The following is a 20,061-nucleotide window of genomic DNA, read 5'->3' on the forward strand; positions in this document are numbered from 1 at the left end:
TATAGATCGTCGGAACAACGCAAAACAATTTAGAATAGATTGCAATACTTCCGGAGAAAAGATCTACTTTCTTCACTGTGTCTCTTCCTACCGTGAAAACAGATACAACTGTTTATTCACCTAACGTACCGGCAAACGATTAAAACGCTTTGCAGAGATACCGGGCGTAACGGTCGTTAATTTTTCACCAGCTGGATTTTTCATATCCGAAGAGTCTTTCGCTAATTGATCGATATGTACAACAACGATAAGGTGTTCGAACGAAAATAATTAAAAAAATGTTGCGTCGTCGATGCTGACGCCAGAAGACGATAATACACGTATCGGTATAAAGCGGATAAAGGACAGGGAGTATCGACCTGTAACGAATAAGTAAAACTTCCACATCGATACACGGTCCAATAGTTGGCGACACAGAATACTATTGAATCGTTTCCGTAACTGTGTACGAGTAGCTACGTACGAGCGACGTACTGGTCTGCGATAAGTCTACTTAGCTAGTCCGTCTGGTATGCGGTGCAATATGGGAATAAGAAATTTCATGCATACACGATCTGGATCGATTGAACGAAAAGAATCGAAAACCCGATCGCTGGTCGAATCTCTCGCTCGTCGAGCGACTGTTTTAAACAATCGAGTCGGTACCGGCCACGATTAAGGCCCTTTACGCGATTATCACCCCCTCTGTGCGTCGTATTACGTTCGATCCGCGCGACACGCAACGGTAACTATAGTCGAATCAAAATCAATCTCCCGGTCGAGAACATCGAGGCGTTAACCCCACTTTGTTTTTCGTTCCTTCGCCGCATGCGATTACCCCACCCTGCGCCACCTGCGAACACATCGAAATAGTACAACCTTCGTACGAATCTATTTTATCCAAGGTTTTCGATCGATATTGACATGTGCGATCTCTTGGTTCCTCGTTATGTCACCCATTACGAGGCAACCCGTACGTTTGCGATACATTACGCGCAAGTGGATCGCTCATTACCTGTTGCCGTATCTACTTATACGTAACGAAAGTATGTAAACCTCGGCGTTCCGATCTCGCAACGCGAGCGTGATGTTTGCTTATTTGGAGAGCTTGTAACCGGAGCGGCGACACTTTGCGAGATCATTACCGAGAAAAAATACACAGGAAGCAAGCCGATGTTCGTCGATACGCGAATGACGAACCGTTCCGGTTTCACCACGTGAGTAAGAAGTTTACGAATCGGTACGGCAATAGAAGTGATCCCGGATCACCGAGCGGGGCTCTACGTTTCGCACGCAACGGCCGAAAGACGTCGCGCGTACCCCACTTTCGGTAGCTCACGGAGAGCGTGGAGATTCTTCGTGGATTGAAATCGCACAATGGTTAATACACGCGGCACATTTGAGCCCAGGGCTGCGTTGTGTACACACAGGTACGACGGTAAACGATGACTCGCGGTGGAAAAAAAAAAGGGGGATTCGAATAAGAAGGGGAGGGAGAGAACAAGCGTCGCGTAGCACGGAGGGGAACAGAGAGGGAAGGAAACTCGAGAGAGAGGGAGATAATCAGGGAGACCGGGCAGCGGAGTAAAGTAGAGAAGGAGAGGCGGAGAGACTGGGACAGAGAGCGAGAGAGCTCACGTCGGTTTTACCATTTCAGTTTCACTCAGACCCGGTCTGAAATCGCGCGTGTCCACGCCGATACTCGAGCCAGCCAGCCTCGTGCCTGAATTAAGCGACGATTTTCCAGGCTGCCGCGTACCGTGGTCGTTTCGCAAAAACCGTGAAACGAAGTGATTTTCCACGGACGGAAGCCACAGTTTTGACGGTGGTTCGCGGAAACGGTGTCACGTTTCATCGGCGAAAGAAGTTCCCACCTATCGGCGACGACGAAAGGGCAGCTGACATACGGAACGACGTGAGTACGGGTACTTCGAAAATAATTCGTCGATTCGAACGCGACGGTTGCCAAGATCGTTTCTCGCAGCGTCGTAGCACAATTCAGATTAGACGACGCATCTCGTCTATCGAGCGACGGGCTCGAGTAATTTGTCCGTGTAGACGGTGTTCCTTAGCTCGTAACGAAGCGTCAAATTGATACCCGATACGAACGACGCGATTGACGGCTGGTTAACGACGTCGAATCGATCGTTCTCGACGATCGGAGACGTCCGATCTCGGTCTCGGTTCTTCTCTCTAGGTATTTTTTCTCTTTTCGCGCACAAAAGGATTCCGTCACGGTGATCCGTCATTGTTCGCGTCCACGGTGAATCCGTTAAGGGAGTTCAATTAGATCCGATCTGGTGCGTCGGGGAGGTAATGCGTGGATTAACTCACGCCCACGAGCCACGAAAGCTACGGTGGTCAACGGTGTTGCAAGTAGCGACGGGAATCGTCCGAGTTGTTCGCGTGTCGACATCGCCGCGAACAATTTCGATTTCGAAAATCGATCGTTAAATAACCCGCTCTCGCAACCGTGCGCGCTCGCGGGGATTTCCATGCAGCGTTTCGCGACGCGTACGAAAAAAAAAGTAACGCGCGACCGTAAATCTCGAGATTCCTCGCGACGGTCGGGAAAGAATTTCTCAGCATATCCATACCGTTACGGAACGCATCATTGTTGCGTTCGCTATTTTTCCCCGTTTTTCGTTTGCGTCGTATCGGCCGCTCGAGAAACGCGCACGTAATAGCAAAGACACGAGCATCGTAACATGGGCCTAGCGATCGTACAACAAACGTCGGGAGTGTGTAAAACCCGATGACCTCGGTCTCGCGGTGTAACTTTCGACCGACCGAAAGGAGCCCTCCGCTTCGAACTTTTTCCTCGATCGTTCTTTTTTCGCTTCTTCCTCGGGTCCGCGTTCGGTCCTTTCCTTTCTTCTCGGATCAGATTCCAGCTGCGCGTGTACATATGCATACGTATATAGCCCAACGGTCGCGTCGTTCGTACGTGTTTTCTTGGAATTTACGCGCTAAGAGGAGTACCGTCTGACCAAAACAAACGATGATATCACGCGACTCGTTGGTTCGAAATTTAGATCCAATTATTACGTATCACGGGTACGGAAGACGCCGGGATAGATCGGTCTCGAAACACGACGATCGGCTGGCACTTGGTCTCCTGACTTTTAAACGAGAAAGTCTCGCGACTTTTAAACGAGTTCGGAGCTCGTTCGGAGTTCCGAGCGCGGCCCGATACGTATCTAACCACCGTACTTTGGGAAATTGAAAAATCGCGCCGCCTTTGAACGTGAAATTCGTAATCGCGCGCCGGTTCGGGGAATTTGCAGACCGTGACGGAGGCGTAGACGCGTTTTTTTTTTTTTTCGACGATTTTCTCGTCATCGATTCAACCTTCGAGCACGCTCGCCGGAACGACACGTTTCAGCGTCGATTCTACCGTTGTTTCGCAGTTCTTTTCTTTTTTTCTTCTCTTTCTCTTTCCACCGACATAAATCAACGAACGTTTAACGAACACGGTGCCTCTCTCGCAAATACCGTCGCGACTTCGGAGAAAACGATCCGCGCGCGCTAAGTCACGACTGCAACGTGAAACTCGCGTCACGCCGCGCGTCGACGATGATGATGTACACGTACACCAACCGATGATGTCAATCCCGAATGAGTTTGTTTTCGTTCAGGTGACTGAATCATAGATCGATACGCGTAACCGGCGGTTCGGTCAGACTTTGCGCAACAGAATTCCACACCGCGATGGAAAAACCGGCGAAACGATAGTCGTTACCGGTTACAATCTCTCCCGATCGTTTCTCATGGTCGTTTACAGAGTTCGCGAGTAAGTATCGTTGGAAAGTGGACGGGAATATTAGGATGACACGGAATTCTAGCGGTAGCGCGGCATTCGGTCCACTTTCCTTTGGCACCGGTCGCTGTTTACACTGTAACGAAACCGATGATGGTGTCTCGTCTACGCGCACGATTCCCGCTTTCTTCGAGATATTGTTATTCTAACGACGCAACGTCTTCGAGCGTCTCTTTACAAATTTTCTCCGCTTCACCCAGCGAAGTTTACGAATTTTTTACGATACACGCGTTACTACTGTTCTCACGAACGAGAAATTACCGAGAGATCGTAACTCGATCGAACCGAATGGCGAGAAACGAACGATATAAACGAGAGAAAGAGAAAGAGAAAAGATAAAAAAAAAAAAGAAAACCATCGCTTTACTCCGACGAAGGTAATAACGGTCTTAACGACGGTCGCAAAAGTGATCGATACGTCGAAGTGACTTGAACGCTCGCAATTACGTCGCGGCGAGGAATTACATTACTCTAATTAAGTTCCCTGGCCGGGTGGCCATTACGCGCCAGGACGAGGAAGGAAGCTCTCCTCGATGACGTCACGCGCTCACCGGCTCCAACGGTGGCTCCTATCGTTTTTTTACGTTTTTTCTTCTTCTTCTTTTTTTTTTCTCCATTGCCCCCGTGGATTACTTAATGCGAAAGGGGGAGAAGCCACTTTCTCTCTCGTGTAACGTGTCTTTAAGGCAGTATGCCGGTGCGTGACTGAGAGGACTGCGTTCTACAGCCTGTTGCAAAACCGGTATCCTTACCTAGACCATAGGATAATTGGTATACCTAGCACGAACGTGTTTCAGCAAACTTCCGACTACCATTGTTGACCGATCGATCGGTTACGTCGGGAACCTCGACCGGTTATATCCAATCCGCGAAACGGGGCCAACCACGCGTACCGTTCGAGTTTTCCCCGATTTGCGTACTACGTACGACCGAGTGTCGTTGTTTCGGTATCGTTGTCTCGTCGATCGGTACGGGAGGAATTTATTCTTCGCACCTGAACTTTCACCGTTTCGAGGCTAGTTGGCATCGTTGCGCCGCGTCGGATGTAAAACGGTGAAAAAATTAATGTCGATTATCTCGCGTACTCTTCGCGAACTCGCAGCCATCGCGAGTCGAGAAGTACGCGTACGTAAAAACAGGGAACAATTTCTCAATGGTTCGTCTCGTGAAGCTTTGTATAGTTTACTCGCGCGATAAATGTCCATCTCGTTTGTTAAGAAAAAAAGAAAGATAGTCGCGCGTAGGTGTCGAACCTCGCGTTACTCTACGGAGAACTCACCGACGAGTATACTCGTCGTTTCCACGTGGAATTAAAATACGAGCGGTTACGGGTCGCTCGTTACGCGACGGGAACACGACGCAATTTGAAAAGTATCGTTTTTCGAAAAATCGTCGCGTTATAACAAACCGGTTCCGTCTTTCCCCAAATTGAATCGCACCGGTGCGGATTTACGGTGGATCTTTCGAAAGATACTCATAAAATTTCGAAAAAATGAAAGAAGACAACGAAAGAGAAAGAAAAATCGGTCGAACGAGCGATGGTACTTTTCTAGCGAGCGATCGATGCGAGAAAAGTCGGTCTAAATACCGTGCGCGAACGAAATCGATAAAAGAGAACGTGCACACGCATGCAATGTCACGTGAGAGCGTCAATTTTTTTTTCTTCTTTTTTTTTTCCTTTTTTTTTTTCGTGCGGTAACAAGCGTGCATTAATTATGATGTAAGGTACGAGTAATCGAGGCTAATGAGCGGCACGCACGGTAATTAAACGTGTACGACCTTCCACGCGGGATACACGAAATAGTAATATCACGGTCTCGTGGTATTCGCTTTTATAATTTCCGTGAAACAATGGACGGACCGAAGACCATGGCGGAGCATCGCGGCGATGATCAATCGGGACGATGATTTCGAATCATGTGCGTGTGTTACACACTCTGGTTGGAAGTTACTCGACCGTGTTGCGTAACCGGAGGTATTCGTGATCTTCCTTCGAGGATACAACGGATTCCGTTTCCGAGAAACGGAAGCAACGCAATTCGTTATGTCACACGACGATGGACACCGAGGAATACCGATCGACCATCGTAGAAACAATTCCGAGAGTACGACTCGGCTTGGATCAGTATGCACACATTGGGGTTAGGTTATGAAAAATAATATTACGCGTGAATAATTAACGCGCGATTGCAAAACGCAGAACGAAATAAGTCTGTGCACTACGCGCGAGGAACGTAAATAGATGGATCTTTTATTTTATCCGTAGATCGTTTTTCTTTTTTTATTGGACGGGACACTTGACGCTGGAACCACGGTTGAAGGTATTACTAATTGCATCGGATCGTGTACTAGGTTGTTCGATAAGTTTTATTGTTTTTTACGTTGTAAAAGAATACCATTTCGACTTTGATCAACGCAGAACGAAATAAGCTTCTGTACAACACGCGAGGAACGTAAATAGATGGATCTTTTATTTTCTATGTAGATTATTTTTCTTTTTTTATTGGATGGGATACTTAATGCTAGAACCACGATTGAAGGTACTATTATTGTATTTGCATCGGATCGTGTACTAGGTTGTTCGATAAGTTTTCTCATTTTTTCCATTGTAAAAAAATACTATGACATTTCGACTTTGAACGATTGTAAATATACGAACGAGTCGAAAAATCTACACGAAATTTTACAAGTGTTCGTCAAACCGGTAGTACCATTCTTAGAAAAATAAAACGACGAATCTAATAGCTTCATTACTCATCGAACGATAGAACTTATCGAGCAATTTATTACGTATCTTCGAAGACGTACGAGAAAAGTGCAAAAATTAATTTACGAGTATCTTTCTCCATTTTGATAATTGTCCAGGAGTATTGTAAACACAGAGACCCCTTTAATAGTAATTTTAAAAATGTTTCAAACAACTCGAATTTACCTCTTTGGGTAGTTCTAGCGTTAAATCGGTCCGAGTTCTGGATCCAGCCGAGTTTGAGTAAAATTGCACGTTTCGTGTAAATTGGATAACGCGCAACGACAATTGAATAATGTCCGGTGACGCGAGAACAGGATCTCGAGATCAAGGTATCGCCTTGAAAAGGGAGAACACGTTTAGAAAAATACCAACGGTCGATGATTATCGATCGTGTGCCACCCCTAATGGTGCACAGGTGGTTTCGTCACGGAACGCGGTGCATTTCGTTGTCGATGGAACAACGTTGGCGATTCGAGGCTGAGAAAAACCAGGAAAACCCGTGGAAACGAACGTCGCGTAGATGCATTCAACCTTGATTTCCAGTTAGAGCCAGTTTTGTGCTCGATGGTCTCATACCCGCGTATCTTCTCGACAATTGCTCCAAGTGATCACCACTCGAGTCGTGTGCTAGCTAGCCCGCGGGCGTTTGATCATGGATCCTCTTACACTTTCGAATCGTTGGTTTGCACCGAGGGTATCGGTTCGTTGAATATCGTTTGAGTATTTGCACGTCGACAATGGCTACGAAATAGACGATCGATGATCATCTGGGGGGAAAACAGGAAATGTTTATACCTCGGTAGGAACGAATTACCATAGCGATCTAACGCACGAAATATGGTACCAGTAGGCTGAAAGCTTCGGAATAGGAGGAAACGTTTTAATTTACACGGGGACGAAAAATATACATGCGAACCAATATTAATTTTCCAACAACAAATCCAGTATGCTAAAAATATACGCGTTCGCAATTGTCGGGTAAAAATAATTCCAATATTCTCGACTTTCTTTAAATTGGCCCCATCGGATCCAATCCGTCTCGATTATTCCAACGAGTATTGAATATCTAAAATGATGAAAAAAAATACGGTCAAAAATAGTCCAATCGCTTGCAAAAATAACTCGATCGCTTAATTGCAACGATAGTGCAACGATCTCAGTGACATTTGTGCCGTTTTAATTTTCCACGTCGAAGAACGCAAACGTGGTGTAACAAATACACTTTTCGTTTACCTTACCACTTTTGTTTACCTTTCGTTTATTTTAATCATCAGGAAGAGTAAAATTCGACCGATCGGATACGAAATTGCAAACGGACCCACGTTTCCGTGCACAATCGTGGAAATCGGACCTACGAGTTCAGTTTCGCGCTGAAATGATTGCAAGACGAACGCAGCCGCAATCTGAAAACAAGGTCGCGACGAGTCGTCTCTTCGAATGATTTCGTTTCGTCGATTTCCCCGGGTGACTTCGGTGTCCATTGTCGGTCCAAGTCCCACCGGTGACGAAACCAAACCCTGCCTGCGCTGTACGCCACGAGTGCAATTCGAGCTGCATATTGCGAACGTTGGTCGATTCTATTCGATTCACGAAGCGCGTAGCGTTCGAGGTACGTCGACCACAGAACAAACTTGGTCGGTTCGTAAATATGATTTCTGCGTCGATAAACAGTACGACAGTGTATCATTATTGTCTGTTGGTCCGAAATGACCTACTTCCTTTCGGTCGACCTCGATGAAAAGTCTCGTCGTCACGGCGGCGTTCCATCTACGCGAAGGTCGTCGTTGATCGCGGCTGGCAGGTGCAAGGTGCGCGTAATCCGCGCGAGATGACGCTCGACGAGGCCCCGAAACGCTGGGACCGCCCCCCTAGGGCCCTACGGAGCCCACGACCCTGAAACGACCACTGGTATGCAAAGTGGATCGATCCCGATTCTTACGTCACGGAGATCCCCGAGTTAGTTAAGAGTGTTAGCCGTGTACGTGATTCGCGTGACGATCGAGCAGGCCTTATTCATCGGCCACGAGTGATCTTGGAACACTGATCTACGACGAGCGATCAAACCACGAGTGTTCCATGCCCGTAACGGACTGCTCGGTAATTGCGAATCGACGATCGTTTCGATCCTACCGGTTGTGTCACGGCTTTCGAACGATATCTGCATTTTTAAAGATTCGCGGTTCGCGATACCGGCGGTCTGAACGATCACGGGACTCACCTGGGTCTAAATAGACCCGTAACCTCGCCCTCCTTCGAGTAAATATTTCCAATGGAAACACGTACTATTCTTTGGATACTCGTACCGTGTCTTTCGTCGATTGTTCGAAAAGTACAATGCGAAAAAGTTTCCTTAGGTTCGAACAGACTCGGGCGATACGGCGAGGATTAAAGTTCGCCGAACGCGCGTCGGTGGTGATTCTCTTTGGTGGTTAATTAAGCGTATCGGTCTCGGGGAGTATATTTTATGCATCGATAAATTCGAATTAACGATTCAACGCGTTTGGAAATATTCTCGGACGATCGAGAAAGTATCTCGACGGTTATAGGGGTCACAGACGTAACGATTTATCGTATTAGGGGGGGTCGGTCGAGCTCCTCGTCGCGACGAATTATTGAACACGGAGTTTTTTTTATTTTATGCAACCGGAGATGATGAAAAAAAAAGAGATATTGCACGGTTGAATTTCGTGCATGTTTTCAGGCTCTCACCGTGCCCGTTGCCCGGTATGATGCAACGGTTCGACGATTTCGAATGTTAAGATTCGAATCTATTCTAGGATCTATTTATCCTCGTTGTTCCCTACATTTTGCACCTGGCCCTGTCGAAAAAGTGCTCGAATTATAGCCTCGTCCCTGTTTGTACACTTCTCGAGATTCTCGGGCACCCTCCAGTGAACTGCAGCTGCGACGCCACTGGAAGAAGACCAATGTTCCAAAAGACCGTGACCTGCATCCCGGAAGCTAAATGGTTTCGTGCATCGGAAACTTGGATCGGGGATACAATTATCGAACGTGAAAAAAATTCACGAGTTACCGACGTTGCGTCGCCGTAGTCGATTAGCATGGATGTCTTGTGACTCACGAGACTCGTCCATGAAACGTAAAAGCGTCGCCATTTTATGCGGGCTTGGTTGTTTATCTTTCGACGCGAGAATAATCTCTATCTGTGCATTCTTCAAATTGTCCTCGACTCGGCGAAAAATCGTTAAATCCTTCTACGTTGTTGTTCCTACTCGGTGTTGAATTGTTGCATAGCGAGTTCGTCGTTATAATATTATACACTCGGTTACGTTATTCCTTTCGTTCGACTCGGCGCGAAACTCGTTATTAGAATAAATTTATCACCGTTATTTTCCTTCGGTGAAATCGAAGTAATTAGCAGGATCACGTGGCCGTTGTTAACGTTAACTCGGAAATTTTCCTATCGATTTTCGTCTCGTTTTTTTTTTTTCTTTTTTTTTCCATTGTTCCCTCGACACACGAGAGGAGGAATCCAATGCCCGCGCCTCGCGCGATAATAAAACAAATCTTGCACCGCCCTCGCTTATTTCCATGGGTAATTCGTTTCCCTTGCGAAACGTACACCAGCGTATGACCATTAATTCCCGTCAGTAACGTCAAAGGAATTGTAACCGCTGGCTTTCTCGTGGATTTTCGCCGCATTTTCTCCCGTCGTTGCATCCTATCCACGTACCGACATTGTGCGTGGTTAACGGAGAGTTTTTAACTACTAAAGAATTACTAAATTATTTATATTTATTTAGTACTAAAATAATTCACTTTTAGACTTTTAGACAGTCACGAATGTGAGTGGAATTTTTAACTACTAAATAAGTTATATTTATTTAGTACTAAAATAATTCATTTTAGACACCCACGAAAGCGAGTAAAATATTTAACTATTAAATAACTACCAAATAATTTTAAAATTATTTAGTACTAAAATAATTTAAAAAACTCACCAAAGTGAGGAAAGGTAGCGATACACGCTCAATGTCTACGAGAAACAAAGAATTGCAAAACGACTTCGTAATTTCGAGTACATTTCCAGGCAAAAGTTATCGCCAGACATTGTTACTAAACGTTCTAAATATTCTAACGGGTGTAATCAAAGTCGAGCACACCGTAGAAAACTCCCACGCGCAAGATACACATCGTTTTCGCTCACAGGGTTGACCGATTGCCTCGATCCACCCCCATAGAATCCTTCGTGCCGCGATCTCGATCACGATTGGTCCGAATCTATCGCGATCGGGCCCCGATCGCCGATCGAGACTTAAAAGCGACACGACTGCTCGCAGTGGCGCAATCACCGCCAATTGCTCGCAAGGATATAGGCCGACGGAAGGAAAAAATTGAGGACGATCACGATGGTGCACGGAATCACGAAGATGTCTCTTCTTGTTCGTGTATGACGTGACATCACCGCGGAAACAATTACTAAACCGATTTAGGCGGGCATCCAACGCGTTCTTCGAGACACGACGATGACGAACGCACGGTACTAATTCGAGCGTCGCGACTCGTTCGCGTAAACAATGGTCCGGGTTCTTCGAACACGGTGTTACTTCGAAATCACGAGAATTTCTTCTCGAAACACGGTTATCTTAATCGCAGGGTCTGCGAAGTCACGCGATAATTTCTCACAGTTTCGTACGTACTCGTGCCACCGAGCTAATTTACGAGGGAAAATAAAAGTGCAAGGGCATCGCACGAAAACAAGTTTACGCGTAAGATATGTGTTTCGCGGCTAACACCCAATGAAACAAAAAAATCGTCTTTATCTCGACACGTAGCGGCAACCATCTGACGACAATTTTGTCGAGCGGACACGCTGCGGTTCGAAAGTTCGGGAAAAGAAATTATTAACGTCAATGATATAAAATTTACCGAGAAAAGAACCAGTTAGAGATTCGAGACACAGTTTACCAGTCGCGAGAAAGATTATTTTCTTTTTTTTACAATTATCGTTCTTTGATCGGTAATTGTACCTTTTTATTGCAATAAATTACTTTATCGTTGATAAGGCGGACGATATCGACAAAGCTACTTTTTATTCTTTTTTTGCACTCGATGCATCGAAAGAAACTTAGTGAAAAATATTTTAAAGAGAATTTGATGTTAAAACTCGTATGCAAAAATTCTATAGAAATGTTAACCGGAACTTTTTAACTCTAGATTTACCAACCACTCAAAATGACTAATTTCAACCGTTTGTACAAAGAAATTTACAAAAGACGTTATGACTCATTTATTCTATACACACAATCAATCTACGTTCCTCTTTTTCCTCAATTATCGATTTTTCTGAGATACGTATGAGGAGTATTTTAAAGTACAAAAATGGATGGGTAGTTCTAGCGTTAAAGAACACCTGAAACGATATTTTGAATCATTGTGCGCCCCGTAGACTTTGGACGATTATTACGTTAGTATTACACGAACGATTATTATTGTTTACAGATCTAGAGATAGTGCAGAATGGGTTACGGGACGGAGATGGACGGCTGTGGCCGCTGTATGAAGTATTCCCTGTTCTTCGTCAACTTTATCATTTTCGTAAGTGAAGTATGAATTTCGTTGGACAACCATTAGGTTTTTCGGAAAGTCATTTAGTTTCTTTTTTTTTTTTTTTTGGTGAAAATTAAACTTTTTAAAGTGTACAAACATTTTATAAAAATTATATATTCTCCATTTTGGAAGAATTGGTCATTTTGTTTTTATTTTGGTGAAAATGAAATACAATTTTTTTAAAGTGTACAAACATTTTATAAAAATTATATATTCTCCATTTTGAAAGAATTGGTCATTCTGTTTTTATTTTGGTGAAAATGAAATACGATTTTTGTAGAGTGTATGTAAACATTTTATTAAATTATACATTCTCCATTTTGGTGAACGAAATGACTTTCCGATCAACCCGATGCAAGAATCGACGGATCCTCGACGATTTATTTATACGTGGACGATAAAAATGGATGGTCGACAACGATGACTGTAACGATTCGTTTATGGGCCAAGTTCGATGAATAAACCGGATGCGTGGCAGTTTTCTATTGAAAAATTTTATTGTTCCTTTCGGTCACGCGCGATACGTGCGAAAACTTGGCAAGAATAGAGATAATTGACATATGTTATCCTACGGGACGCCATTTCGACCTCAAAAGTTTTCGCTATCTAGTCGCGATTATCGCTTTCGGTTGTTATCCGTGGAATCTACGCTCACCCAATGAAATCGCGACAAATACACGTTTCGAGCAACGAAATTGTTGGTCGATTAACGTTACATGTGTTCCGTAAAGGTAAAAACGTGTTCGACCTCTTTTACGCGGGAAGATCGATACGTTTATTGTGTAAACGTAAACAGATTCGTATCGGTGTGTATATTCTTAGTTCGCGTTGCTTTCTCGTGCTATATTACAATATACGTATCGAGTGTTCCAAAATCCAAGGATTCGTTAGTTATTTTTACACACCACTCGATATTTCCCCGAAATAATATACAATACGTCGAAGAACTTCTTTTTACGCATCGTTCGATATGTCCTCGAAGCGATACAACACGATTTGTTAAAGAACTGATGTATAAAAGGCATACTTATTAGTACGAATGTATTTGTTAATGGTGGGGGAAGGTGGGTGTAATTGATTATATTTAAATGTTTTTGCATACAAAATTTTGTATTTTGAAGGATTATTATGAGTAATAAATATAAAGTTTGATTTAAGTTACAAGTTGGACTTGTGACATTTAAGTTACAAGTTGGACTTACGACATATAAGTTACAATCTGGCCTTACAACATTTAAGTTACAAATTGGACTACAACATTTAAGTTACAAGAGTTTGTTCTTTTTATACACCGCGCGATACAAATCCCCTCTGTGTATATTCACAAATGTTGAAGTGTTCCAGTTTTAACCGACGACCCCGTGTCTGAATGTGTGTCCTCAGTTCGGTGGGATCGCCATAATTGGATTAGCTACGTGGGCTCTGCTGGACAAGGTACCATGGATCGGCGAACTCGTGGGTAACGATCTGTTAACAGGCGCGATCTACGTACTGCTGGCTGGCGGTATCATCGTCGCTATCATATCGTTCTTCGGTTGCATCGGTGCATCCCGAGAAGTCAAGTGCATGCTTCTCACGGTAAAATCCACCTCGTTCCCCCACGTCCCTCTCGCCGCGTATCGTTGCGACTCGGTATCCCACGAATCGAACGATTTAACGGCGAGAGGACACGTTTCTCTCCTTTTCTTTTCCCCTATTTTTTCTCTCCGTTATTTTCCAGTACTTCATCATCGTGTTCCTGCTGTTCGTGACGATGCTAATTGGAGGAGTCCTCGCGTACGTGTTCCGTGAGAAATTAGTGAACACGCTCCAGAGGGAAATGTCGAGTTCGATGAGAGTTTACGATAGCCGCAAAACAGTCAGAGATGCATGGGACACGACGCAATCCACGGTGGGTAACGTGCTCTCCAGCCAGGAAGCGAATCAATTCGCGAAAAGTGTCTCCCCGTCGTGATTGTTCCGGTTTACGCACGACCACGATGAAACGGAACGTTGATCCTCGCGTTCCACGGACGATCATTTTTTTTAATCGATAATTACGAACAATTGATCTCCACTTGGGACATTTTCTATCGTTCTCTCTTCGGTTGGTTCAACGTTGCGTCACAGTTTCTTACCTTTGAACCCGTAACGTTGCGTCACACCAAGTCGATTTTAGCAAGACGCTACTTAAATAAAATCATTCTTTTTTATTTTTCATCGAGTCCGATCGACTCTCCCAAATTGAATCGTTTCTCGCGCGGTTTTTCAACGATCGCGAAATCGGTAGAATTGGTCAAATTCTCGAACACGAAAATAACGACCGACGGTACGAATCGACATCGAGACGGCGACGAACAAGGCGCTACTAAAATCGTTCTTTTTTTAATTAATTTTAGCTCCACTGCTGCGGCGTAAGTGGCTGGAGAGACTGGGGTGGTCTGGGACTGAACGTGCCGCAGAGTTGCTGCCGCGAAATCCAACCTGGCCTGGTAAAGATTAATTTCCTTAACGAGCCGGTACTCGTGAATAGAACAGTCAGCCAGTCAGAAATCCGTGTACACTGAATTGCAGCAATTAGTGACTCGACCGCCACTCATCGGGAGCAGTGTACACATTCCGGCATAATTATCTTTCCAAAGTCCAATTAGATTCCACGAGAGTGAAATTTATTTTTCAAGGAGAGAGAGAGAGGAATAATTGCCTATGATTTACCACAGTTGCGTCTACGATTTGCCACGTGTCGACGAGAAATTCTTTTCCGCGAATTCGATCGCACGCGGTGTAAAATTTCGTATACTTGGAAACGAGTGGTATTTTACGGTACGAGGAATCGGTTTAAAAGTGGACGGAATAATCTAATGTTTCGTATCTGGAGCGATCGATGTGTATGGAATGCTTCACGGTGGCACGTGGAGGTAAAATAGATAAAAACAAGAAAGGAGAACACGGTAAAGAATTAAGAGTAATCGCTACTTTTCTCTAATCGAATTTTCGCGGATTTGAGACGCGTGGTTGGAGCGATACCGACGGTCGGTACGATAGGTGTGTTTCGCAGCTGTACCGACGCACGGTAAGTGTGCCGCGACTCGAGATCCGTTAGGATTCCGAGTGGAGTCGAATTTGCGGTCGAGAGGTTTAAACGACACCACGAAATTTCGAAACATCGACGACCTATCGATTACGGTCAGAAAAGCATCCGTCGTAACGTCGCAATCTCCCGATCGGCCTCGGCACTGTTTCGCCTCTCACGCTTTCACCGGGTCCTCGATCGACTTTCCCAAGCTGAATTGTTTCTCATGCGGCTTCCCATCGATCTGTTCCAGCAATTCAACTGCAACGCCGGACCAGACACTGTGAATCCCTCGAATGCCTATCTCGAAGGTTGCCTGAACGGAACGCAAATTTTCATGCAGAAACACGCGACGATCATGGGCGGCGCCGGTATCGCGGTAGCGTGCCTCATGGTAAGTAAACGAACGCTTCCACCTGCGTTTCGTTTGCATTTTCATTGAAGTTAAACCGACGGTGAAAATTCATTAAGAAACGGCTCGCCATTGAGCGTTATCGATTCGCGAGGAAATTGCTCCGGACGCTTTGCATCTTGGTGATTCTGGAAGCGATGTAACCGGAAGTGTTCCGGTGAAATGTTTTTTCAAATATTCTACAACGATCCGCCATTTTGTTCGAGTATTATTTCTTGATGTGTATCGTTCGGTTCGAATATTAATTTTTTTTTGAATATTTCTCGCATACGATACAGCTCGTAATTTACGATTACCTCGTTCGAACGTTCAAATATCCAACGTTTAATGTACATGTAACGTATAATGATTGAAAAAAAAATGTTGTCCGCAGTTCTTCGGCATGATATTCTCCTGCGCGCTCTTCAAGATGATAGAATGACGAGAGGGTCGCGTAATCTAAAAACACCTCCGTTCTTCGCATCGAGCTAATGAAGAGCAAGCGGATGACAGCCGTCCTCCAGCGACTCGCATGAATTCATAATCAACGTCATCATCGTCATTGAGTGTACCTATCTGAAGTACGAGAATCAAAATGCATCTCCACGCGCATCTACTTTCCAATGTACAGTCCTCATCATTTTGTTACATTTAGCATTACTTAACGTACCTTTATTTACCGTTTCTATTTTTCTCTCTCTCTCTTTCTTCTGTTCTTATTTTTTTCTTGTAATTTATAACGATACGTTAAGCGTTCTTGTTTCATTCTATACATTGTACTATATATAATTTTTATGGTAACACATTATGTACCTTGTACGCGTAATAAAGTACGACGTGTATTAAAAAAAAAAAAAAAAAGTATTTTATTACCGAGCCAGATCGATCGGTAACGCGCGCCGTTTCAATTCCAAGGGAGGTCCTTTGTCCTTGGAAGCTCGTCTGTCTGCTGGAAACGGTCTCTGAATTCCGCGGCTAAATCGATACTTTTTAATACACGACTGGCCATCGTCTCTCTGTTTTGTTTCGTACATTGTTCGTAACTCGGTGATTTTTTAACCTTTGACGCGTATCCCGAACGAAAGACTTTCGTTGTGGAAAGCTCGGTGATATTTTTTTCCATTTTTCGAAACCATCGATCATCCATCCCCTCGCGTGTCCGCCGCGATAACGAGAGGTTTATCGAGTTTCGCGTCGCTCGAGTATTTGTCCTTTCACGACGGATATCCAATTGCGCTCTTTAATTTCGTTAGCGAAACACGGATGCGTCAGGACTCGTTTCCCAGCTCGAAAACCCCTATTCAGACACCCCTTTTGCATTCGACGTAATCTGTCCGTCCAACGGTGAGACAGGCTTGCTTGCACGGAACGCTCCGAACGTCGGAGTGATTTGTTATTGGTGAATACAGACCGGGCCACGCCCCGCGATAACAATTTTTTCTTTTTCTTCGTTTTTTCTTTTCCTTCGACGATTGAAATTTTTTCAACCGTGCACCGTTCGAGGTAACACGGTTTCTCGAACTCTCGTGAGTCGATCTCTTCGTTGAATGTGAGGGTTCGACGACCTCTGGGTAATTTTGACGACGAAAATTTGAATTTTGGGAATTTGCGACACGAAAATGTATTTTCGAAGAGCGGTGAAAATCGAACGGAAATTTTCGTAATTACGGTGGTTGGTAGGTCGTGTTGTCGGAGGTCTTGAGATCCAATTCGGTGCCAAGTATGACTAACACCACGCACACGCGCGCAGTTGCGTTAAAAAAGAAATCGATGGCCTCGAAACCTCCTCGAAGACGCACAGATGAATGTGAAACCTTTTACCGAGAAACGTGTGAGTTTTTAAATATTTGTCTCTCGAGACTGCGCGATTTTTTTACAGACTTTTGTCCCGTCTTTGAAATTCACCGAGACGAATATATGTACAGGTGAAAGATATTTACGAATAAAAATATAGAAACGGACATTACGTTCGAGAGTGGCGCTTATTACAGTCGCGAGTCCAATTATTCGAGGGAAATGGAAACGCAGGATTATCGTTCTTATTACTTGTCCTTTCTTCGTCGTTGCTTCGTCGTTCTCCCGGGATTGAAAAACAACGAGAGTCGAGTAACGTGGCCACAATCTTCGGTAATGAGAGGGCGTATATAGCTTTTGTTTCGGAAACTGCCAGCACGTTGCGAGCCTCCGATACAAAGACACGATGGACCAATCCGAGCCGCATAGAGAGAACGCTGCGCGTCGATATTCCAGACGGTCATTGGTTGTACAGCGGAAGCAAGAAATATCCGCTCGGGAAATGTTTGGGAAACATTTTCATTTTTACTCGAGAAATTCGGAAATTTTCCCGTAGAATGTAACTAACCGACAGTTAAGACAAAAAATTGACGATGTGGTGTTTAGAATACTCATCCATGAAGAATTAAAGCAAAATTAAACGGGGAAGAATTAGGTTAGGTTAAATGTTCGGAATAGTTTTTATGTTTCTGTTTCACAATTTCATAAATTTTCCCGTCGAATATAACTAACCAACAAAAGTAGACGATGTGGTATTTAGAACACTCATCCATGAAGAATTAAAGAAAAATTAAACGGGGAAGAATTAGGTTAGGTTTGGGTTAAATGTTTGGAATACTTTATTTCTGTTTAACAAATTCATAAATTTTCCCGTCGAATATAACTAACCAACAAAAGTAGACGATGTGGTATTTAAAATACTCATCCACGAAGAATTAAAGAAAAATTAAACGAGGAAAAATTAGGTTAGGTCTGGGATGTACAATACGAAACACTCACCCACGAAGAATTAAAGAAAAATTAAACGGTGAAGAATTGGGTTAGGTTAAATGTTCGGAACAGTGTTCCATTTCTGGTTAAAGAATTAATAAATGTACCTGTTAAATATAATTAACCGACATTTAAGACAAATAATGAACGATGTACAATTCAAAACACTCACTTACGAAGAATTAATGAAAAATTGAACGAGCAAGAATTAGGTTATGTCTGAGATATACAATCTAAAACACTCATCGGCGAAGAATGAAAGAAAAATTGAAACGGTGAATAATTGTAAATAAAAATTCTATCGGTCTCGATAGAAAATAGAAAATATATATAACCGATCGTGGAGTTTTGGAAGACTGTTCGCTGTCCCAAGCCGAGTTTACCATTTCGAACCGTGCGTGTCTAATAATGACCCTTGCTATATATTTGCCCACAGCTTATTCACCCCTTTGTCGTCGGGCTGCGCGCCTCCTTGCATCGAAGCACGACGGGTTGCCGTAATTCAGGCGCCTCGCCAAAACAAACCTCCGTCGCACTCTATCAGCTTCCTTTTTATTTTCAGTTTAATTATCGAACGACGGTACAGCCGTCGACGAAAATTTCCGCGACAACAGGGAGCGCGTTAAAGAAAAAAAAAACACGTACCTTCGGAAAGACGAGCGAATTGTCGTGTTTATGCGTTATATGCGAGACGATAATAAACAAGTTAATCAACAATATAATTCGATCGCGATAAAGTTAACGCATTTCGATCGTAACAATAATTGGCCACACGAGCCTGGCGAGAGCCTCGCCGTAAAATTGTCGAGACTAGGTTAGGTCGTGCTAGAAAAAGGGAGTGGCTCGAATTTGGGAGTGGCTCGAATTTGGGAGTGGCTTCCGGAAACTAGAAATTTCTCTTGCGGAGTAAAATGATAATTTGACAAGTTTGTTACACGTTTCTATTACCCAAAGAATCTAAAAAAAAGTATTCTACGATCGTGATTCTTTTTATACGAGTTTAGAATTTTTTCAAATATTTTGAAAATCTTCAACTACTCAATGATATCGTAAATTTCCGTGAAAAGCGTACAGAAAATACGTAGGAATTTATCCGTGGAATATTTCGAAGAGAAAATAACGCATTGTCGTTCCCTTCTCGGGTACGCGAGCGAGTGCATCCACGTTTAACCATCGGTTTCACGGTCCCAGCTGCTCTTGGGATAAATTGCTTTCACTATTTTTGTCCTCTTAAGATACACAGTTGAGACACGTCATATCGCGGTGCGTTAAAAGATTCACGAGAACACGTGTGCAAAGAGCACTATTCCTGCCAAATTTTCTACCCCTCGAGGGCAAGTGGTACAGTCACCGATGAAACTTTTACCCGCATGGTATCACGCGTACAGACAGTCGGGAAAGTTTCACCGACCACGATCCGTAGTTACCCCGCATTCGAGTTCGATCGTATTTCCCCGAGAATCGGCTCGCCTCGTACCGTGATTCTAATTATTCCGTTCCCGGGATCCCCCGTTAGATCGTGTGCGTTCGTAATTTTCCGCTGGTGTGTCATCGTCGTTGTGCCGGCTCGACGTCCTTCCCTCCCTTTTAGGTTTATTCACCCCAGCATGCGTCACCCTACTTGCGTCTTTGCGCCGAGGCGTGACTGGCTGCCATTCCGAAGGCGTTCGAACGACTCGTGCGTGCCGCGCGATTTTCCACCTAAGCGTCGTTCAC

General features: G+C 44.2%; 1 protein-coding gene across 1 annotated transcript; it reads left to right on the forward strand.

Moving 5' to 3' along the window:
* The first annotated feature begins 1,599 nt into the window (after positions 1–1,599).
* Positions 1,600–16,423, forward strand: Tsp74f (Tetraspanin 74F). Its single transcript, XM_076319361.1, has 7 exons — positions 1,600–1,894; positions 12,011–12,106; positions 13,502–13,696; positions 13,839–14,009; positions 14,497–14,589; positions 15,424–15,564; positions 15,956–16,423. The coding sequence occupies exons 2-7, from the start codon at positions 12,029–12,031 to the stop codon at positions 16,001–16,003; spliced, it is 726 nt and encodes a 241-aa protein (XP_076175476.1). The 5' UTR covers positions 1,600–1,894; positions 12,011–12,028; the 3' UTR covers positions 16,004–16,423.
* The last annotated feature ends 3,638 nt before the right edge of the window (positions 16,424–20,061 follow it).

This window comes from Ptiloglossa arizonensis, chromosome 9 (assembly GCF_051014685.1).
Source record: "Ptiloglossa arizonensis isolate GNS036 chromosome 9, iyPtiAriz1_principal, whole genome shotgun sequence".
In the NCBI taxonomy this organism is placed as follows: Eukaryota; Metazoa; Arthropoda; class Insecta; order Hymenoptera; family Colletidae; genus Ptiloglossa; species Ptiloglossa arizonensis.